The following is a 23,428-nucleotide window of genomic DNA, read 5'->3' as shown; positions in this document are numbered from 1 at the left end:
CAGTTTACCTATGTAGATATTCTTGAAATAACTTCTTCCAGGTAAGGAAAATTGTTAAATGTCATCCCATACTTAATTTTACCCAGAGAGGAAGACTGAACAAGTGACGATTGCTTTGAGTTCAGCAGATCTGTGTGAAACAGCTTTGAATTTACTTGACTTGTTTAATGAGCATATTGAAAGCCCAATGTAGCTGCCTGTCTCAGAGTCCAATAATTGTACACAATGTACTGCAAGGGAGCGATACTCCCTTTCTGGTAAAAAGGACTAACAATCTGTAATTTTTAGTAATGAATGTTTGCAGGTAGCACAGTCCAGACTTAGCATTTGAGCTGGCTGCCTTGTAAAGGTTTAATTTGATTTCCTTGTTCTGTAGTTTCCAGCGTTGAAGTGAGAGTTCTTGTTGGATGACTAACACATTTCAGCGCTGGTTAAGGCACTTTTGGAGACTCAGTGTTCTTCATATATTAAATATTTTATTAATGACATAAGCAGGTGTCAAGGCCAGTTCACAGTCACATGTCTTTGAGCCACGCTTCTGAATTTTGCCAATCTCAGATTCATTTTGCTAGAGTGTTGAATGGGGTTAACACTTGATGCTGTGGTGCTTCCCCACATGGCCTGTTAGCACCTAGGCTTTGTACCTCTTTAACACAACCAAGAGCATAATTTTTCTTGTATTTCTGCTTTGCATTGTGGTGTTTACTCTATATTTGTTAAGAGAATTGGAAGTGTGTTCAGAATATTAAGAGAATATATTGCTACAGGTGGACACCGATTCTTTCTGTTTGAGGTATAACTCTTCCAGGCAATGTCGCAGGTATGTCATCACTGCTTTTGCATAGCCTGTGAGATTCAGTTTGTTACTGTGTGCAGCCATCCATTTCTTACTGGAACACAAAGTTTATCCTGAGGCAGAGGGGAGAACTCATGGCCAAGTTGTAGGACAGAGCTTTAGTCTGTCAGCAGGGAATAGCTGGCTTTTGTGTGACTATTTGAGCTGCACATGTGTAGTAGTGGGCTTCATTAGACTGAGCCAAGAGATAAAATTGACAAAACTGAATGTAAATCAGTATATTAATAATTTCTGGGAATAGACAAGCTATTAGGATTTGGAAGCACAATTCAAAGATTTGCCAAGTTAGCCTGTGATGACCACTAGGAGAAGAGTTTGCCCAGGAGAAATGAGTTATGAAGTAATTCAAGACTTTCTAAAAAAACCCTTGCACAATCAGATTTTAATGACCAAGGTGATGGCTTTATGCTGCCATCATCAGTGTATAAATCCCCAGTATTTTTTTGTTTGCACCTGTTTTTACTGATCTCATAACTGGTCATTGTTACAGAACAAACATGGAATTTGGTTGAGAGACCAACTTTTCTTTTCTTTTTGGATGGGTTACAAAATACCTATCGCAATAATGTTTCTGTACTTGTGATTATGGGCACTGTCAGTATTTCCATTATAAATGTCTGATTTTTTTTTTTAAAGAGCTTAAAACTCAATTGTAAAAAATTTGTTCTTGGCAGAAAACTTGTATACAAAATCTCAGCTTGAATAAGGCTTTTTAATGAATTTTGAGAGAGGGCAGGAAAGCCTGGACTGCTTTTTAAGTTGAGGTTACAGAGGAGAAATATACACTGAAATCTCTTGTTAGCAGTCCTCAGCTTGTAGAGAAGTATAAAAGAACCCCCCCAGTGTGTTAGTCCCTTGCCCTGCATTAAATTTTAGGTTGAGTTGTAACAATTAAGCTTAACTTTTGATTCATTCTGTGGAAAAGCTTTTGATAGAACAGCATTCATTGCCAGGCAGGAAAAACAGACCAAGGGTACCTGGCATCAAGAAGGCAGGGAACTCTGTGGTGGCCAGTCCTTCCCAGTGCCCACTGCAGGGAGAGGCTTTTTAAATCGCTGGTTGCAAAGGTGAGATATACCTTTTTTATGGTAATGGTAAATCCGATTCTGAAGGAAAGAAGTAAAAATATGCCATTCTTATTTACTGCATTTTTCAGTGCTGCAGGAGATGCTCTGAGACCATGTTTAATCAATGTATATTTTCACTGGATTAAATAAACCTGAATATTGACGTCATGAAAATAAGCTGAGAAGTCTGGTGGAGGATGCTGATGCATTTTACTCTTCTAATAAACACTGCTTCGAAATTTAATGAAGCATACCATGTTGCTAAAGGTAAATGCAAGCAAACAGAGCTATAGACATTTCACTTGAGGTGCTTGCTTTTTAACAAGATTCGTCACTAAGTAATGTGAGCAGATCCATATGACGCAAATGCTAGCAGTCGTTTCCCTGCCACCATTTCAAGAGGAAACCTGGTGATACTGATTGTTTTCACTAGAAGGAGAGAAAACACTGCAGCAACATAAGTCCTCAGCAAAATGCTGAGCATCACTCGTCTCTTTCAAGAAGCATCTTTCCTATACCTTGGGCCCCTAGTTTGCTTTAACTTCCATTAAGATGAGCTCCTTTCAAAAGCAATCTGTGTGTAACCTTCTTGTTCTCATCTACGCCCTCCTGTTAATGTGTTTTGTCTTTAATAGAAACTTCCTAAAAGTTCTGTTGAGCATTAACAATATTGTATATGTTTTGGTGCAGCACTCAGTGTGGTGTGTCCCTGGTTCTGACTGGGGCAACTGAGCACAATAATAACCCTGGAAAGGGTGCATTTTGTCAGAGATAGTGGTGTGTGGAACCTGTGCCTTCAATGGGCATTTCCTTGCCTTCCCACAGGAAAAGACAGACATACCAATTCCCTGGAGACAGACCAGTTATTGCGCTCTTGTGCGTTTCCTTCTAGCATGCTTTCTGTTGTGGCAGGTTTGTGACTCCCTTTTAGAAGGAGATTAGTTCTTCGGTTCCATTGCTGTTGCATATGTATAGATGAAGCTACGTAACAAGAAAAAGTCACAGCAGAAAGGTAGTTATGGAGAGTACCTTGGTGAACTAGTTTTGCTGCTGGAGGTAAGTTCAGTGATAAAGTTTTTATTAAAACTTTAGTTTTATGTTATTATAATAGGGAATTACCTAAACGTTCCAGAATCAGATAATTTCATTCTAAACTTTTTGAAATTTCGGTTTTAGATGTTTTGACCAATGTATGAACTGATTTTGCATAGGCATGGATAACAAAATTGTCAAAAATTCTTTTTAGTAAGTGCCTGAAACTTATGAAGAGGTAGCTATGCTATGGTTATAACTGTGGAGTCATTCATGATTTTGCTTCCGTTTTGCTGTTCTAATGATATTCCCAGGTGTGATACCACTGAATGATGTCTCAGGTCATCTTTAAATAGGAATTCAATAATTGCTCTGATTAGTGATAAGTCTGTTAGCTTTGTGTGTAGAAGTAAGAATTTGTTTTGTCCCAACGACAAAAAAAGAAGCGGTGCTTTGTTTTTGGAACTGTGGGACATTTGTTTCTATCCTGTCTTAATTTCAACCCCGGCTGTAAATAAACTAATGCTGCCCTTCAATTATGTGAGTACCTGCTGTGAAAGTCAGATCTATGATTGTGAAACCCTGAACGTGGTCTGTGTGGTTAAGCCTTAGTCCCTGGGCGGGAAGAAGAGAGAAAGCCTCCTTCTGTTCATAGAAAGCTAACTAGTGTGTTAGTGTTTCTGATAAGCCCCCAGGAGTTAAGTAATGCTTTGAACCTAGGTGAAGTATTTGGAAACATTAATCCTCACATCTGCATGTAAACCAAATATCATCCTGATATTTTCTGAGTGGAGAAATACCCCCCTCACTTTCTCCTGGGACACCTGCCTTCCCCAGCTGCCTTAAAGTGTTTCTCTTTGACATGCTTTTGCTTTGATACCCATGAAGCACAGCAACCCAAGATACTTATTTTATGAAAACTGTTCGGGTATCTGAGTTTGTGGCTTTACCACATATCCATGTAGCTGCTTTGCTATATTCAGCCTTCTTTTCACACTCGGACTCTGCCTTGCTAGCCATGTGAAATTCATCTGTAGTGTCTTCAGGACAGAATATACAGATCTGCCTAGCACAGTGTCAAGTAGTGCAAACTAGGCAAGATGGTTTGAATGACTTACCAAAAGCTATGGGCGATTGAGAGCAGGATTATATTCCTTGAGCAGGATTACTTTCCTTATGCACTTCATAACGAACCTATTGAGAGTCTAAGATAGATAGGGAAGTCTGGGATTTCCTGGCTGCAGCAGTGATTGCATATGAAGGCAGTCCCACCTGCACTTTCTGACTAGACATTCAAGGACTCCTCTGTGCATTTGAGTGAAATGGTATCTAAGTCAGGAAGCCCAAATAAATGGATTTGTAGCAAGTTTAGATCACAGATAGGGAACCTTCCCAGTTTGATAACCCAGCCTGTGTATTTGCAGAAATCTTTGAGCAAAATGTACTTGGTGCTCTATGTTGCAATGAGATTCTGTCCAGGGTCAGAATTTGCTCCTATCAAGTGTGAAGGAGTAAGTTTAGCTCCCAGCTTGTCTTCTCTTCAGAAATGACTTTAAGGGACACAGAAAGCTCTCAACAGTAGAGGAAGCTGTTATGTTTTATCCCCAGTGAATCATCTCATTTTCTTTTCCCCCACTTACCATAATTGCAGGGATTATCTCCTCCAATTCCTTTCCTCTGCAGGTGGTCCTCTTCAGCCATGGCTGTCCCTGTTCTGCCACAGCTTCTCCTGAGCTCAGAGCCTTTTCAGTGCCTGCCCCAGGGTGATGGGAAGGGTACTGAATTCACAGTGGTCTTGGTGTGCATGACTGGAACTGGCAGCAGCACGGCATGCCAAAATACAGTTAACATGATGGTGAGTTGATGTCTCAACCCATTTCCCAGAGGATGGAGCTGCTCGTAGTGAGAAACCACTCTGGCAGATGGTAGCTGCTGGCTGATGTATGGAAAATGTAGTGTAAAAGTGGACTTCCAGTCTTCTGTTGCTAAAAGTCTTTAAGTTTCCTGGGATGCATCTCCAGCACCTGTTACGAAATCCCTTTACTTTCACACCAAAACATGACTATCTGCCAAGGAAGCACTGGCTGGTTTTGTGCAGTTGACTTTAACAGTATCATGCTGGCATTGGGGGAGACTGTTGTTCTTCATTGGAGCCATATTTTAATAGAATTGAAATCTGATTTAGGAATTAATGTAGGTGCCAATTTCCCTGGTTTGACAGGGTAGAAACTGTAGGAGTAGGATCTAATTTTGCTGAGCTTATTTGATGGGATTGAGGCAGGCATAGCGGGATGCACTCAGCCCAGTGCAACTGCATTTTGCCTGCCATGTCCTCAAAGGAGCAGTTGATCACAATATAAGTGCAAGAATGTTCCTGCAGAAAATAAAATGAAATAAAGGTAGGGCAGTCCAGCTGTTGACTGAAGGCAGCCATAAAGATGGATGACTGGAAAGACTAAGGAGCTAAGAACTATCTGAAGCACTACTGGAGTGGGAGTCTTGGTGACGCTTCAGCAGTGACTTGTTTAGGTTCCTGATGCTATTCTCCCACTGTGTGAATAAATAAGCAGAGCTGGGCTGATGGAACACACCAGTCAAAGGAAGTTCCCACTGGGGCATATATACTCTGAAAACTTCCATAAATTGTTCTGTAATATGACAGTTTCCAATTATGGGTTTTCATAATAAGAGGCTTATTGGCAACCAGTAATGCAAGTTAACTGTGGAAACTTCTATTGCTTTTCTTGGCCCCTGTGCACTTCCTGAACAGTGTGTGCTTTGTCCCAGGTGTACCATTCTAGGCTTTGAAAGTGTGTCAAAACATGCACAGGGCTGAGACCCCTGGGAGCTGGCACTCAGAGCCCAATGGAAAGGAACAATAAAAGAAAGTGAGGGGCTTTAGGCATGAGCCCCAACATATTAACTCTTCGTTGATTTGTTTGTTTCCTGCCTTGATGAGTTGAAGTGCTGAACACCAGTAAGAGATTTTCTTAGACACGTGGGAAATAATTTTTACACAGTTCTGAACAAAGCCTCAAACCTATATAGCCTTGGGAGGTATAGGTATGCAAATACCTTGGATAGCCCTTCCAGTACATTTTGATTACTTTGCATTGTCAACCCACTTTCCTCTTACGGGCACGTGCGGGTACAGGCTTGTTAGGTTTATGAAATGTTGAATAAGTCTTCAAAGAGTATCATTGTTTCCAGGAAATATGTTTTTCATACATACTTGTATTGTTTTTTAAAGAAAAAGGCAGTAATGGATAATACTTTGGGTTTGTGTGAGCCAATGGTCTGGATTTGCTTGGCATTGCAGCTTTCAAATGATACACACTCAGCACAAGTAGATTCTTTTCTGATTACATGCAAGCACTGTGTAATAATTACATCTTTTAAAATATATATTGATTCATGGTATTGTCTTGAAGTTGCAAATAATCCAAAAACCTGTCTGCTTCTTTACATCAGATACAAACTGAATATCTTTTTGCAGTAGTTTGCTGAAAATGCAGTGAATTCAGAGAATCATATCTTTGAAGATGTAACCTTACGTTGCTCTGTTCCTCTAATCCACCCCTCTTGAGTGATTTATTCTAGGACTGTGCATCATAGGTTTTGTCCTGGCACCCATTCCTGTAGTGTTGCAGTGCCTGTCCACATTACCAGAAAAAGATGGCTGGGAGACAGTTTGAAAAAAAAAAAAAAAGTCAAATCAAAAAGAAAAGAACACACACGCAAAGAAAAGAAAACCAGTTCCAGTTAGTAGAGAGGGTTTTGCTGCCAGTGTGGATGGGGCATAATTTGATTTAAATGACTTTTGAAAAACAGTTCTCAAAATTGTTCCATGCATTTTCTTCCTGGCTACTGTTGAAAATATGGAGCCGAATATTTTCTGTGATGTTTCAAACCAATATGTTCTGGCAACCTCATAGCTGGGCCCTGTGCATTACACTCTTGTTTCCAGTTCGCTGTGGCCTGGAGTGCAACACACAGCTCATGAGATGCACCAAGGTGGGAGGTCTTGTGAGGAGCAGGCAATACAAAGACTCAAGGTACAAGGAACATTTCACTGGGGTCCAGCAGGGAGGCTGCCAGTTTTAAGGGCCTCTTTTATGAAAAGAGTTTGCTTGTAGGAGATGGAGGAACTGTGTGTGCCTCATCGGATTTCGTGAGCGTGTAGGAGAAAGTTGATTCCTGGGTGTTGTTAAAGGCTGGATGCTGGACTACATCTTTTGCACGTCCCTGGGGTCAAACTTTTCTCACTAGAGAGATTTGCTGTACAGATGATGGGCTATGGCTAAGTATTCATCACTGCTTTAAGTGTGACAACATATAGCTGCATAAAAGAATAGTGTGTGGGTTGGGAAGCTGTGGCTGGGACACGAGGTGTTTGCTGTACTGCATCTGCTCCAGGGACTCCTGTGTTTTGGGGTATGTGTGTGGGAAGGTCAGTGCAACAGCAGTAGGTATTCTGAAAATAGAGGCTGTTGTTTTAGCACCAAATCAAATCCCGGGGGTGGCAGCAGGAGTGGAAAGTGTGGAACAAGTTTGTTGATCTGGCTATAATAATACACAGCTCTTTGTAATGCTGTTGGGAGTCCTTACCAGGTTGGCTTGTCTACAAAGGAGATCGTACAGTGTTCCCTGCAAGTGGGCACAGGGACGCTGTCCTTTCCCATGTCTCCTTGACATTGTTACCCTCAGCATGTCTAAATATCACAGAGCAGCTCTGAACTGTGAATCCCCTCAAGCTCTCTCAGAGGTATTCCCAAGTAATCCTTGGGAAAGGTTGTACAGACCTACCAGGGGCCTATTATGAGCCTTTACCAGCTCTACTTTCAAAGCAACTTGGAGCAAGACGTTCACTTTGAGCTCAAGATATTTCCTCTGCAGGCTGCAGAGTGGCTCCTTTTTGGAGTTTTGGAGCAGTGTGATCCGTGACACTGGTGCCACGGCACATGGGGTACCTGCACTGAGCAGGGAGCAGCTGCTTCTGACAACTTTTTCTTTTCCTGCTTCTCAGCAGTTGTTAGAGGATACAAAAGGCAGGAGTGTACAGATGGAGCTGTTTAATTTATCCTGTTAGGAGAACCAGATGAAATGGACCTGAAGGGAACATGGTCCTGATCCTAGGACTGTGTACTCTACAGGCAGCAGTGCAAGAGCCAGACTTGGGAGAGATGGGTCTGGGGAAACTACAGAGAGGTGGCAGGAAAGGGGTGAAGGCAGGAGTAGACTTGAGGAGAGATGGGGGCAGAGGCAACTGTCTCCTACTCGGTGATAATGAAGTGTTGATAAACGTGTTTGGAAGCAGACTGCAGGTGTGGGATGAGAGCCAGGACAATGTGAGCTGGGAGATTTCAGAGGCAGATGATAGGTCAGAGACCAGATAGGGAGTGGAGATACATGGTGAGGAGACAGTTCTTGGTTTGGCTTTAGGATTCAGAAAGGTCAGTCTTGAGAATTTTCCCTGTTGATGCTTTTCCACTTGTTATTCTGGTTATTTGTGCAAGGTGGTAGGAGAAGGACATGAGCCAGACTTGGAGGGGACACACTGTAACCTGTGATGTTTAGGTACAGCCTGAAGCAGAAAGAGAAGTTGAGTGAACAGTTCAGGAATGAGGTTTGCTGGTGGAAGCAGGATGAAGTAGTGAGAAAAGGTGGCTGTTTGGAGATATTTTTTTTTTCCTGCAGTTAATTCTGTTACTTGTGCAGCTGCCTGACAAGCCTGGATGCAGGGCTGTCTGCTGTGTCTGCTCAGGCTGGACTAAACCTGGATGCTCAGCATGATTACTTGAATTAACTCTGCAATAAAAACTCACTTTGCAGGTTAGTCGGAGCAGAGAGGATGCAGGGTGCTGGTGAGGGCAGGGGAGATGGCTGTGGGGATTCAATAGGTTTGATGGGCATATTGCAGATCTGTCTCTATATTTTGTTTTGAAAACACATGCATTAGATTTCACTTGTTTCTCTCCCACCTCTCACCTACTGCAGTGGGAGCGAGTCAGAGAAGGGCTCTGAAAAGTTGCTGAAGTTGCTGTTTCCAAGGAGCCTTTGCGTACTGAGATCATTTACCCCTTTGAATCCACAAGCAGGATGGCTTTGTAGTGACTGCTGTGTGACATCTGGGAAGAACAGAGCGCACTGGGAAGGAGCAAGTAGCCTTTTCCTAATCAAGAGGGAGATATTTTAGTTTGGATGTTTGTATGATTGCTGCATCCAATGTGATGCCTGGAATGTACACTATAATGTGCTGTTCAACATAAAATAGCTGTCCTGTGGGCTGTTAGCAAGTGTTTCCAGTGATTTGGAATTAAAAGATTGTAAAAAAAAAAAAAAAAAAAAAAAATCCAAACCACAACAACCCCCCCCCCAGTCTAACCTTACTGTTACTTTAAAAGTAATGCTATAACTGCTCCTACTGAGACTAGTCACCTTTACTGAGTTGTCGTCTTTGCCAGAGCTGTTTGGTGTACGTGGGATTACAAAGAGAAGGAAGGGTGATTGGGACAGGTGGTTTTTCTCTTATGGGAAGTGCCATCCTTTATCCAAGAAGGAGCTAGAGCGAGTGAGCCTTTGTTTGGTTGCTCTTTTCAGAAAAGCAAAGCTCTTCCTTGCAATATTTATAGTAGCTTGGCTCTAGCATCTATGTATGAGCTGTGACAGCATCTTCATGTTAGCCAGGCTCTGTTCCTACTCCCTCATGAGTGAACATTAGGGAACCAGTGAAGCCTGTTTAATATGGCAAAAGCTGGGAGACTAATAGATGCAGGTGTTCGCAGTATTTGTATGAAATGTGGTGTTTGTATTAGTGTTGTGGTAGCAACCGTCTTTTTAAAGGTGAGATGGTAATTTCGTCCAAAGTCCCTGTTTTCAGCTGTCTTTAAATAACCACTTTCAACCTGTTTCTGTTTCTCAAACTTGTTGCTTAACTAAGGCTCAAGTGCAGAGAGGACCAACGACTCTGACCTAAACTTTGTCTCCCTACCCCAGTATTGAGCATAATAACTTGTCGATAGCGAAAGCAGAACTTGTGTTTGACCAAAGTATTTTTTGGAAGAAAGGCATCTTGCTTTGGTTTGCAAACCACAGAAGGTAGGCTTGGGCCGAAGACCTTATTTCTTTTATAGCTGTTCCCATGTTTAGTCCTCCCTGTTTAATGTGAGCTCCCTACCTGCTATGAATCTGTCTTCAGCTTCCACTCGCTGGTGACCCTATTGCACCTTTCTGTAGCAGTGTGAGGAGCCTCTTTGTGCATTGTCTGTCTGCCCCAGTGAAAAGAGTTACCATTAATGGCTTGTCACTTCTAAAATCTTTTGGATAGGTTATACATTTTGGGTTTGATTACTCATTATGAGGCATTTTGCTGGGTTTTGACTATCTTACAGAGGTGTTGCGCTATATCATCTCCATTCTTCCCCAGTATCCTTATGAAAACACTCTTTTTAATACCAGCATTTTGAGTGAGATGAAGAATTCCATTGGTATTGAATCTGTGTCCAAAACAGCTGTAGGGAAGATGATCCTGCTTCCTTACCTGTAGGATGCTTTCAGTGAAGGAGGTCTCTGTGCACAAACTTCTGTTGAAAACAGAAGTTTCTTCTGTGGAAAGTTTTTAGCCATGCAAGGTGCATCCGTCCAACTGTGTCTAGTCCAGCAGTCATCCACGTCTCATCTTCAGATCTATGAGGATTCATGGATTGCTTGTAAGGATCAAAGATGAATAAGGAAGAAAAGCAAACCTATTAGTGTCAGGCTTAAACACTTTGGGGGCTTGGTGCATCTATTGGAAAAAGCCTGGGGGTTAATAGCTCAAAGATGATTGAAAATCACTGTTCTGGTTCAGTAGTTTGAGATTATAGACTAATGTATAAGTTGTTAGCTGTTGCCATTGAGGAGGCAGCAACAAAAAGCCCATACCTGATCTGAGAGTAAACAGGCCTGGGCTTTGTCCATGTGTGGATGTGAGGCTTAGGTGGAAAGTCTGTGAAAAGCTTGGAACTAACAGAGTTGGATATAAGATTGCTTCTGGCAGAGAAAGCAGTTTCTCCTGCAGCTCAGGAGGTAACCCTTGTGCTTTCAGATGCACAGATTCCTGGTTCAGTTTTCTTTTGGAACAAATTCCTCCCAAGTAAGGACAATTGTTCATTTGATGGCTACTTCAAGACTGGGCTGGATGCAGCGAGGTAATCACTCTGCTGTCCAGATTGTACATATCTATGCCAGGACGTTCTTGCCCACTGGCTGTTTTTTATTATATTCATGGTTGAAATGGGATTTTCATTCAAAGATCTTGTGTTCAGTCAGCTATGACTTTACAAACCAATCACTGTGGGGCGGAAACTTGACACTTGTTCAGTGATAGATGTTTGTTTAAAGTTGGAAGAAAACTTATTCAGCCACTATCTTAAGGATCAGACATTCAAATAAGCAACTGACTTTCGTCAAAATGCTTATTAAAACATTTTTTATTATTATTAAAGAGCATATGAAAATAATACAACTGTAAGGTTGACATTTGACTTCCCAGATCAGGAAGTTAAGGTCCTTTAAGGAGCTTTAACCATGCGTCCTAGCATGTTTGCATGGTAGTAGGGTCATACATTTCATGCATATGCAGCAAGGGGGAATCCCCTCCTTCTGGGTCCATGCAGAGTCAGCTGCATTGGCAGAGAATGATGCTCTGTACTGCACATAGGACTATGTGATAGACTTAGCCAATTGTGTATTTAATTTATTCTGCATCTCTGATAAGTACCGATATGTTCTAGCTGTATTCATTATGTCACTTGCTAGCTTCAGTAGCATGATAAGAAATAGGAGAGTGCAATATCATCAGTTTCTGGTTTCCAAGATGCTGCATGTAAGAAATGCTTATTCTGTCATGGTCAAACTTGCTGCTGCTCATATACAGAAGGATCCTGCTCTTTGGAATCTGTGTGATGAGCTCATGTTGGCCAGCAACTCTGATCATCTTAAATGGAGTAATTGTATCCATTGAGCTCCCGATTTTGAGAAGTCTTATGCAGCTTTCCAGTCTTGTGATGTACAGCTTCTCTAAATTTTTGGTGTGATGTAAGAAATCCTGGGTGAAATTCCCTGTTCTGTTCTGTATGAGGTCAGCCTAAATGATCTGTCTTGGCCTTAAAAAGAAAACAAATCCTATCGCCCATGCTTGCCAGCATCTGGACATTTTGCTACTCCACACTGCATGGAGGTTGTGATTTTGTGGACTCTGGAAAACTTTACTTAAAAATTCATTTGCAAATCCATAAGGAAATGTGTGACTGGGGGCTTAGGTAGTCACAGCTGGAGTACCATGCTAGCTAGTGACAGCAGCGTGTATCCTCTAGCTTGGGGGGAAGCACGGTAATTTAGCATTTAAAAAGAAATCTGTATCTGCTGCCTTTTTAAATGCAACATAAACTCTTCAAGCCTAAGCTTTTCAGTGCTACATTTTTAGAGAAGCACTTCCTATCATTCGGATATATTTGATGTTGTTCGCTGCATTACCTATAGAAAGGTTTATAATTTAGCACCTGAAACACATCTCACACTCTCCAAAGAACGACTTGGAGAGAAAGAAATTCAGGCAAAGCCTGAAGGGGTTGAATAAAATGAACTCCTGCTGCAGTTGCACACTTGCACACATCTGGTGCAATTGAAATTTAAGAGCTGAATACATCCACATCTGACCATGGTAGGGTCCAAACATTGCTGTTGACACTGGTTTTCTTTTTGGATAGGCACACTGGCAGAGTCACTAGCGTGTGGAGCCTTGTCAGCTCTCTAATCTAATAGACTGTTCTTGCCCAGACCATTGTGTGTCAGTATTTTATGTACCAAATGTAGCCAGGTTTAATAATCGGCCATTTTCCCACCTTCTGCCAAACTTTCTCCCTTTTTGTCACAATTTAATGTTTGAGTCAAAATCTGCTATGGTAACAAATTATATACATATTAAAAAATGGAAATAAAGATGGAAAGCAGAGTCACAAAAGGTAACAAGAGTTCAAAGTAATGTCATCTGATGGTTTTTTTTTTGAGAGACTTGAATTCAACCCCATTTTAAAATTGATTTTGTTTCTGTTATGTATTGTGAAAAGATTACAAAGAAATGAGTACTGCTTGAAAGCATGACTGTATCTCTGTGTATGTAAAATTGTGAAAGTCTTCCCTGAACATGTCTGATTTGATCTGTTTGCTTTTTAGTTACTAAATAATAATTCGTGGAGCTTTTTGGATTGTATTTTTCTTACTTGGAATGGTTGTCTTCAGCTAGGACCTGCTGAGGCTATTTATGCTTATTTCTAGTGACTAACTCTATCATATAAAGTATGTTACCAGAAAGTTGGGGGGGTTTATTGCATTTTTTTAAAGGGCCCTTCATTTGCCTTGCTGGTGGCATGAATCGCTGCTGTCATGTACTGGGTTAGCGATGCTGAGGATTGGCAACCTTGGAGGAGCATCTTCAGGGAGTTACTTGCCTGGTGAACACCAGCACCAGCTGGAGAGGAGCTCAGTTGCTGGGAGGCATTGGAATGGGGTCACCCAGTTTCTTTGTGATTTTAATGTTTAGTAGGTTATTTCTTATTACATGCTGATTTGAATCTTGCACTGAAGTACCACAGCTTGAGTGAAACTTAAACGTTTTTGAAACTAAAACCTGGATCTAGGTTCCAGGGCCAGGTGGGTGCTTGCAACTTGCTGTTGGTTGCATGAAGGATGCTAGCGAAGGCATATGTATCCAAGGTATCAACCATTTTGATCATTATGTCCTGAGACGGAGCAGTTTCTGCCTTTGTCACATGCAGTGAGGGATGCCATCCAGGTCTGGTGTGTACCTTACTGGGACATGGGTTCTTCATGATTTTGTTTGACGTGATTAGACATATGGTTTCTCCTCCCCCCCGTGCCATTGCTGCACTAAAGTGGGGACAAACCTGTAGCAATGGTCAGTTACTTATCTGAATTATCAGTAGTTAATGGTTAAGTAATTTGTACTTTAATTGAATTCATTCCGCTTGGTAATTTAATTAGGAGATTTGTATAAGTAACAGCAATAACTGAGTGCCTTTAGCAAAAAGACCAGAGCCTAAAATAAATGTAGAGCTTGGTGCCTTACCAAGCTGCCACAGTCCAGTTACTCCGCAGGTCACAGGGCACCGTGTTCTCTGGTCTGTACTTTTTCAGTCTGTTCCTAATTGTGTGTTGGGGAGCTGTCCTGGAGATGTGCTTTGACATGATCCCAGCATTCACTGGAACTGCTTGAGTTTTGGGACTTCCCAGGATGATTAGTGTATCTTGGTGAACAATGGTCTAAGCAACTCATTAAATTGTAGTGTATCCTCCTCCCTCTCTGTGCTTACTCCCAACTTCTGGAGAGCTGATTAGAGGCTTGGCAGGAACTGTATGGTTATGCTCTAGATACGCTTTGGATACATTATTGTCACAGTTGAGGTACTGCAAAAGCCATGCCGTTCCCGTCTTTATCCTAGTGAGGTACCTCTTTCGATTGTGCAATATCTGTGGCTAATTACACAGCAATTGCAGTGTGCCACCAGCCACCCACAATTCATTGTCAGCTCCTTGGGGATGCAGATGAAAAAAGAAAGAGAATGTTTTCTTTCTTCAGTCCAGTGATTTAGCTTGCCTCTTTTTTTTTCTTAATCCCCTGCTCCTTCAGGTAATAAAGCCAGATGGTAGTGACAAAGAAACAGAAGCCACGCATGAATCAGATGTCCCTGAGGATATGTTGGGGACTTGCATTCCTCAAGAGACAGCAAAAGGCGATGCTGAAAGTCCGGATGTCATTATAGAAGCTCAGTTTGATGATAATGATGCAGAACATGGACAAGACCTCTTGAAGGATACGTTGACTGATGACATTAAGAAACTTTCCCTGGATACTGGTGAAAAGGGTGAGTAGATCAGATTGCTGATTTAAACCTTTATTTGAACAAACTGTTGAAGTATTACTTTGTTGCCTTGCTTTGCTGCAAGATATAAAATATGGGCATAAAAGCTTAATGCCTTATCACTTCTATCCCTTTCTGCTAAACTGCCTTCATAGTTTTGAATGGATATTAAGGACTGGGTTTTATGTAGTTTTGATTGATGCAAAGTAAATCTGTGAAACAGAAGTCACACCTTTAGATTTGCAGTTCTCAGGGCTGTCTGGGGACTGCTGGTTGCTGTTTAATTCAAGATGCTGCTGTAGCAGTTTCCTTCATTGCAGCTTGGCTGGCCAATCTATGTGTCTCAGTTTGGGGATAAGAATATATTTCCTTGGGGGCAGTTAGGGTTGTTGCTGTTTTCCAACAGTTGACTTATGAGCAACTTAAAGATTTGGTCCATTTAAAAAGAAAATTGGACTAAAACCTAAAGCCAATTATGCAATCTGTTTTGAAGGCAAACCTATTTTATTCTGAATCTGAATTCCATCCAAACCATCAAGTGTTGCTTAGGGCAAAATAAAATAGGCTCCCTGTCCCAAACTATGCTTATGTTGCTCTTTGCATGTCCTTTCTAGTACTAAATCCCTTCCTGAAGAGCTGTGTGTTGAAAGGATTCTGACAACTGGCACATTTAACATGTGCCTTCAGCTGCTGGTGAAAAATTTTTCAGGACAGATATTCTGGTGCGTTCTTGATGCGTGCCCCCGTGGTCCAGAAAAGATGGCAGTAACTTAGGACATAAGTAATTGTTAGTCTCTGACAAATTGTGGTGGTGGTTGTAAAGCTATTCTATTTAATACCTCCTGTTTTCCTGAGAGATTGCTTTTGAAGATGCACAGACCTCTGCCTGTACTGTTGGTAGACTTCCATTTTTCACACCCATCTGTTAATAAAACTGGAAGTAACATTTGAGTGGAAGTGTTGTAGTTTTTAGGAGAAAACATTGGTTTCGGCTCATGAATGGAGCTGCCACCTCACCAGTTCATGATGTTATTTCCTTCTGGGTCCCTCCACTGTCTTTGAGTTACTGCCAAGGTATGTGAACCAACTTCCGTCTTGTTCTGTTGCTTTCCAGCATAGGGCTTGAGTTGGGAGTTACTCATCTTGTCTGCGGATGTTTTACACAGCTAGTTATTAACCTCATCTTTTTTGCAGTCTTACACACTCTGTTGTAGCTGCACACTGTTGAGCTGCCACTTTGACTCGACAATTCTAAATCTCCTAAAAATGCTCCTGAGTCACATGTTGTGTCTGTTGCGTCTCTGTTGGTTCTGATAGCAATGGCAAATTAAAATTCAGAGAAATACATTCTAGTTTGACACCAGCATCTAAAATAAATACAGACTTGAGCCAGTATTTTACTTTACCTGTATGACTGTCCTTTAGTGTAAGGGCTTGATGAGAGTTGCTTTTCTTGGTGCATCATAGTTCCTCAAGATGCTCTGGAGTGACCTGTGTTGGAGGTTATCAAGTCACCTCTTAAAATCTGTGCCATCTGAGTGGTTTTTGCCATTTAATTCTATCTTTGGAGAATATTTGTAGGGCAAATGTTAGATCAGCTTATTTTCTACACAGTTGAAATCCAACCTACTTTTCCATCGCAGTTGCCTAAGCCAACTGTTTTCTTTTGTTTTGAAGGCCTTTTCGTGTTCATCCTTAACAAGCCTTGTGGCTGGTGTGGATGTGCCAGTTAGATTTCTGCTGAATTTGTATTTTGCTATCACCTCTTTTAATAGTTGCTTCAGCTTCTTTGGCCATATAACTTATATGGATTTTTCTCTAGTTTCTTCTTGCTCTGCTTTTTAATGCTGTCCTTTTTTTATACGTATAAAGTTTACGATGCTGCTTTTTCTGAAGGTGTTTTTGAGCAGTTGATGATTGCTTTGGCTTGTTTCCTGTCTTTCATGCAATTTCTCATATCATCACTTACCCAGATTTTAAGTCTTGCCTGGAAAACAGATATAGTTATTCCAGCATCAGTGATAACTGTCATGAAAAAAAGAAAAGATCCTGCCAAATTCAGTCTTCACAGGTGTGGCTTTTTTAAAAGGACTAAACATACACTGTTTCAAGGCAGAACTTAGCCTTAGAGGATAATATCCACTGGACTTACTAAGGCCATCCACTGGAATGTGGTACCGGCATTGGGAGGTAGAGTGCTTTGCAGGGTTGGACTGTAGTGAGTGGAAGTGCCCTTCCCTGTGTAATGTGGGCCTCCCCTGGGAGGGCTGCTTGGCTGATGCTGCCTGTTGAACTTTCCTTTCAAGTTAACTGCCTGTGAGCCTTTTCTTTCATGTTACATCCCTTCTGCTGGAAACAACTACTGCAGCAAAACACAGAGGGGTGGATGGGAGATGAGTTCCCATGGGGGTGATTTCTTGCTGACCCACCAAAACTAGTGGTTTACTTACTTTCCCTAAGAGCAGTCCTTTGTAGGGTTTATTACACAGACTCATTGCATGGCCTTATGCACAGAAGGGAGCAGCAGAAATAATTTGTGGCCAGTGCAACTCTTAAATGAACACTTGTAGTGGGCTTTCTTCTTTTTTTCCTTAATGTAGGGAAGTCTGAAGGTTTCAAGCTGGACAAAGATGCCATCAAGGGTATGCTATTTAATAAAATAAAATCAAGAAACAGTTTATCACGTTCTCATGTGCACTTTATGTATACATATGTGTGTATATATAAAAAGATCTCTCTATATAAAAGACCTAAACAAAATCCAAACTAAAAAAAAAACTCACCAGATTTCTGGGGGTGAAAAATATCCATGGCTACTCTAATAGAATCAAAAGTAAATTTTACTCATTCTGGGGCAAAAAACCCCAGAGCCACGTTGAGACAGTGCTCAAATCTTCGTGCATATACACAAGCTCTGCAGATTGCTGCCTCTCACTTGCAAGATGGCTTTTGTCCTTTCTGATGGAGGAGTAGAATTACATGATCTCTCTGTTGCTGGCTCATTTGTTCTGCTGCTGATGGTCAGAATGAACCATGAAGAATAAAAGTAGATATGTCATTTGAATAAGAGCACTCTGGGTTGCACTGGGAGTGCAGGCTGTTTTGATATCTTTTCTACCCCGGCCTGTGTCCCATCCATCGCTGTGGCTCTGTTCCTCTTCAGAGCACAGTAACCCCCTCCATCTGTAGTTACACACTGGGGCAAAGAATTTGGGGTTGGCCTTTGCTGTCAGAAGCTCTGAAGCATGAAATACTGTGTATGCTGATTATGGCGCAGATTTGAGTGGAATGAATTTCCCTGAAGTCATTGTATGTTGGGCTTCCTATGCCTCTGTGGGGCTTAAAGCAAACTGGTATAAATTGTTATGCATGGGGCTGCAGGCTGAGTGAGACTCAGGTGTTGGATCTGTCTTCACTAAGTGTTGCAGTTATGAGAGCTGTGCTTCCTGCCTTTCTCTTCCTAAGACCCCAGAAAAGATGGAATAAGCAAGAGGGAAGTCCACAGAAGTGAAGAGACCATCACATTCAGCCTAATTCTCAGCCAGTGTACTTTCTGAAAGTTCTTGTGCTCATAAAAGTGCGTCAGTTTTGCTTTGCTCAAGGGTATTTAAATAAAAGTTCGTAACTGGTTTCACTCTGCCAGAAGCTGTCCTGGTCAAACGAGTTTGCTCTGCTTTTCTGAACTCTTCTTGCAAAGCAGTTGGGTTAAAAATTATCTTCAGAGAAGTCTCTGGTCTAGGAAGTGATGAGCCATTTTCCTCTCCAGCATGCTGTTCTACGCAAAGAGCAATACTGTCCTGTTCCAAAGTTAGATTGTCTTAATGCTAAGTTTTGGTCATTGGAGGTAGGTCTTTTTTAGCAAAGTTGGAAAACTCTGTCCTCTTGTGTTTTCAGCTGTATTTCCAAGGTGTAAATATCTCTACACACTAAACAAACTTTCTCTCTTTTTTTTTTTTTCTTTACGAAGACAGTAAGAATGAGAACCCTGAAGAAAGTTTCTCAGCTCCCTTACTAGTGTCCTTTAAACCCTCTCTGGGGTTTCTATGCCCTGTTGAAATGCAGGCAAAGAACAAGGCAATAGCATCCTGGCACTAGTCTGAATGATACTGTGTACACAGAAAAGATTAATTCTCTGTAGTGCTTGGTACTGACATGCAAGTCCTCTGTTTTACCCTGAGACCTCAACTTACTTTGTGTTACTGCTATCCAGAGGAGTCATCTGCCAGTTGACATGACCTTTGTCAGGTCTGTAATTCTTTTCCTTAATCCTCATTCACATTGACTACTGCAACAGAGGTGATGTAACTTTTATCTTATCACTTAGTACTGACCTAGAATACATTATTTCTGTGACTTGTCACTGCAGTAGAAGGATTTTCCTTATACTCCATTTCACTATGTAATAAAAATTAGAAACTTCTCTGTATCCTCCCAACCCAGGGAAGGTGCAAAATGTTCTGTACAGAATACTTTACGATGCTCTATCCCTACACAGACTTGTGTGTCACATGAGTTTCATACAAATGTGAGCTGTCTCTTGTTAAATATTGGACTTAGATTGCTCTGATAAAGAAACATCAGCAATTGAACAGTAGCAGCTCCTTGTACTCTTGAGAATGGCAGCTGTGCTCATAAAAGTGCCTCAGCCTTTCTTAGCAAAAAGATATTCAAATAAAAGTTTGTAAAACTGTGTCACTATGCCAAAAGCTATCCTTGTCAAACTAGTTTGCTCAGCTTTTTTCAGCTCTTCTCACAAGAGATCTTACTTTACCAGATACACAGAATATCCTGCTTCCCACGGGGTGGCTCACAGAAGTCATCAAGTTGGTGGACTGTGTCGTGGTTTAACCCCAGCCAGCAACTAAGCACCACGCAGCCACTCACTCACTCCCCCCCCATCCAGTGGGATGGGGGAGAAAATCAGGAAAAGAAGTAAAACTCCTGGGTTGAGATAAGAACGATTTAATAGAACAGAAAAGAAGAGACTAATAATGATAATGATAACACTAATAAAATGACAACAGTAGTAATAAAAGGATTGAAATGTACAAATGATGCGCAGGGCAATTGCTCACCACCCGCTGACCGACACCCAGCCAGTCCCCCAGTGGTGATTCCCTGCCCCCCCCTTCCCAGTTCCTAAACTAGATGGGACTTCACATGGTATGGAATACACTGTTGGCCAGTTTGGGTCAGGTGCGCCGGCTGGGCATGAGGAGCTGAAAAATCCTTGACTATAGTCTAAACACTACTGAGCAACAACTGAAAACATCAGTGTTATCAACATTCTTCACATACTGAACTCAAAACATAGCACTGTACCAGCTACTAGTAAGACAGTTAACTACATCCCAGCTGAAACCAGGACAGACTGGCTGCCCTGGCAGCAGATAGTTGTGTTTGTTCAGGATTTCCACTTACACCTATACTTTTGCAAATCAGAGTTTGAATATGTGAATGTCCAAGGCTTGCTTACTGCCTTGACATAATGAATTTTGAATAGAAGTAGCTCATTTACAGGCAGAGTAAACTAACAGCTAACTCAGCCAATTGCATGATGGAAAATTGAATCGAATAGCTGATGGTTAATAGGTAGAGTCAACAGAATTTCGGTTGGAGTTGCTGCAGAACTTGCTCCTGTCTCCCTGTCTGTTCAGCATTGGCCAGGTGGATGCTGGTTGATCTCTTTTCAAGTCAAATGTAACTGTCAGTCTCTAGAAGCCCTGGCAAGCTCAAAATTTATAACCTTATAAAATTGCTTGGTGTCCACACTGCAACTGACTGGAGGCTGTTACTGAGTGTTTCGGGATTGCTTGGCTGAACAGAAGTGGTGGCATTTGGTAAGTTCACCGTATGGTTGTGTGATAATGTATTAAACCATTCTTTTCTCAAGATGATGCTCTAGAGCCAGTGCTTAGAAAAGTTTTTGGATCCTTCTAGCAAAGAAAAAAAAAGTATTTATAATCTAGAGTTTAATCTCTGTTTTGTACCTCTGCACCTTCTCATGCACTTCAATCCCCCCTCTTGTGCTTTTGTGTCCTTTCTGTCTTCTTTTAAGCTTGACAAGATGCCTACCTTTCTTTTGTGTCTTCCTCTGGCACCTGGAGTCCTTCTGCAGTTGGCAGTGTCTCATATTGGCATAGGCAGAGTTTAGAGAGATACTACTGTTCCTCTCTTTGGCCAAGGCTAGTAGGGAAAGGAGGATGGTGACCAGAATCTGGACCGCATGCTGTCCCTCTGCTCTGCTCAGGTTCCCCCTTCTTTCAGTTTAGCTGCCATGAAATCTCTGACAAATTTGGAGCCCACCAACGTCACCAGCTGCTGGAAGGAATAAATGTTCTTCTCCCTTCTCTCCAGAGGCTCCCATTCACTCTGAGTGCTTTTAAGGAGTCTTCACGCTTCTTTCCTAGCCTGCAGCTTTCTGGAGATGGATTGTCTCCACTGCATAGCTCTTAACATTTCTAGGCCACAGCAGAGTGAAAGCTCACCAGGAAATCTTCTCAGTTACACGGCTTTTAATAGAAATCCTTGAGGTGGAACTGTCAAAAATCAGATCAGTTTCACTCTGCTGAAGCCTGGAAAACCAGCAGAGAAGCTGGAGCCGTTTCAGCTGCTCGAGACAGCTCTCTATTAGTTTATCCTAAGTTCATGTTTGCGGGTCTCTGGATCTAGCTCTTCTGGTTGTTGCTATAACTTTTCTCAAATGAGAGCATAGATTTCTTGAAGAGTAAACAGTATAGCAACTTAAGAAAAGTGTTCTACTGGTATTGAACAAATTGGGCTTTATGGCTGCATTGATTAAATGCTATGGGCTGAATAAGCTCCAGTTATTCTTTTGTTGCACAGCTGAAGCCTGCAGTGGAAGTTAATGCTGGGAAAGCTTCTTATGCTGTTCTTCCCTAGTAAGTTATCTTGACCCCCAAATGACTTCTTAAGTAAGACAAAAAAAAATTAATAAATTACTTATGCAATCAGGTAACAGGAATTAGATTAAGTTCAGCATATTACCATATGTTCCTGAATTCACCTGTGTTTCTCCTTTGAGTTACAAGTTTAGGTCAAGCAAGTGAGAGGGCATGATACTGAGCATGAATGGTGGGTGTGAAGATAAACATTAGTTAGAGTATGGTCATTGTTAGCAGCAAGGTTTCCAGGATGAATCAGGTTAGGATTCATTCAGCTAACATATTTTCCATGCAATAGTAAAATTGGACACACACACTTTAGGAACAAATGCACAGGCAGGAAGGAAGAACATTAAGTAGATAGGCAAAATACTCAATGGAAATGTTTTTGTAACATTTTAATTTTACTTGCTGTTAATGTAATAAAACTGTATTTATGTAGACTGCGACACTACCTGGTTTTTTTGAGGTTTAATTCTGTTGCAATAAAGCTTCCAAGCCCCCTGTTGACTGGCAGCTTCTCAAGGACATGAGAGGGCCAGGAGGCCTGAGCACCCGTGCTGTGGTTGTAGTAACGTTACTGGGCTACTGAGACAGCTACGGTGTGATCTGTTGGGCTAGATGGCAGCTTCCCAAAATGACATTGAATCTTTGTTGTGGATCAGGCTTGGAGGGTTCTAAGGAAAAGTGACATTCCTGTCTCATCATTCTGCTATGTCCTCCATCCTTCCTTGTGGAGGTGGCTAAATATAAGTAAATAATTACATGCTTGGCTGTGTTGCGTGTGTAAGGAAGCCAGCTATACTCACCTCTTCACGTTGCCTTTGCTCCGTGTTATTGCAGATGCTTGTCTCTCTGCTGTACACATCCATTATTATGCCTTTCCTCTCCCTCTCTGAGGGTCTCCTCCTGCCTGTGCATCTTCAAAAATCTTCTTGCTAATCATCTGAGTCTCCTGGTTCTCATCTTCACTGTGCCATTGGGCACGCAGGTGTGTGAGTTCAGGCGCTTAGGCATGAACAGCTGTGGCAGGGTGAGTCTACTTAAATGAGTATTCAAAATAAACATCTCTAAGGAAGTTAGTCCTATTCATTAGACACACAGCTCTGTGATGAGACAACTCGGGAGTGCTGCATAATTTGGAGCAGCTTTGCTTCTTACCTGCAGAGCCCTCTTGCATTGCACACAGGAGCTGTTAGGCTGATTTTGGACAGGCTGCATGTGTTAAATTCCAAAGCTGTTGGCTTAACAGTCTCATCACAGTGAACTACCTGTCTTCCCTCCATAACAGGCAGAAAGCTCTGTGTGTGGAGATATAAATACTCACAAAGTACTGCTTCTTGCATGATATTTTCCTAAGTAAGCCTTCTTAAAGCCCGTTTAAAATAAATTCCAGTTTTAGATAGTACCTGGTACCAAGTGAAACGGCATTTTCCTTCCTACCTACCTTTTGGGTAGGGAGGAGGGGCTCTTTGGTCTGCTAGGTGAGACTTCAGAGAGAGCTCACTTGGACCTCTGTACTGTGGACTCCATGGTGGAGAAGTCTGCCAAGATCAGGAGAAGCTCAGAGCTCCTACCTCTGTAGGTATTGAAATAACTTTGTAGGAACTGAAATCATCCAGCTAGGGACAGGTGTTTCTAAGAAAA

General features: G+C 41.7%; 1 protein-coding gene across 1 annotated transcript in view; it reads left to right on the top strand.

The window, feature by feature from the left end:
• The window catches only part of DIS3L2 (DIS3 like 3'-5' exoribonuclease 2), a 197,037-nt gene that overhangs the window by 47,961 nt on the left and 125,648 nt on the right, over positions 1-23,428 (top strand). The window contains exon 7 of the mRNA XM_010573014.1: positions 14,645-14,879. Within this exon, the coding sequence (XP_010571316.1) occupies positions 14,645-14,879 (235 nt within the window). The remainder of the gene's footprint in view (positions 1-14,644; positions 14,880-23,428) is intronic.

Source organism: Haliaeetus leucocephalus, unplaced genomic scaffold, assembly GCF_000737465.1.
Source record: "Haliaeetus leucocephalus isolate CR32 unplaced genomic scaffold, Haliaeetus_leucocephalus-4.0 Scaffold362, whole genome shotgun sequence".
NCBI lineage: Eukaryota > Metazoa > Chordata > Aves > Accipitriformes > Accipitridae > Haliaeetus > Haliaeetus leucocephalus.
Note: the sequence above shows the minus strand (reverse complement) of the source record. Positions and strands in the feature narration are given on the sequence as shown.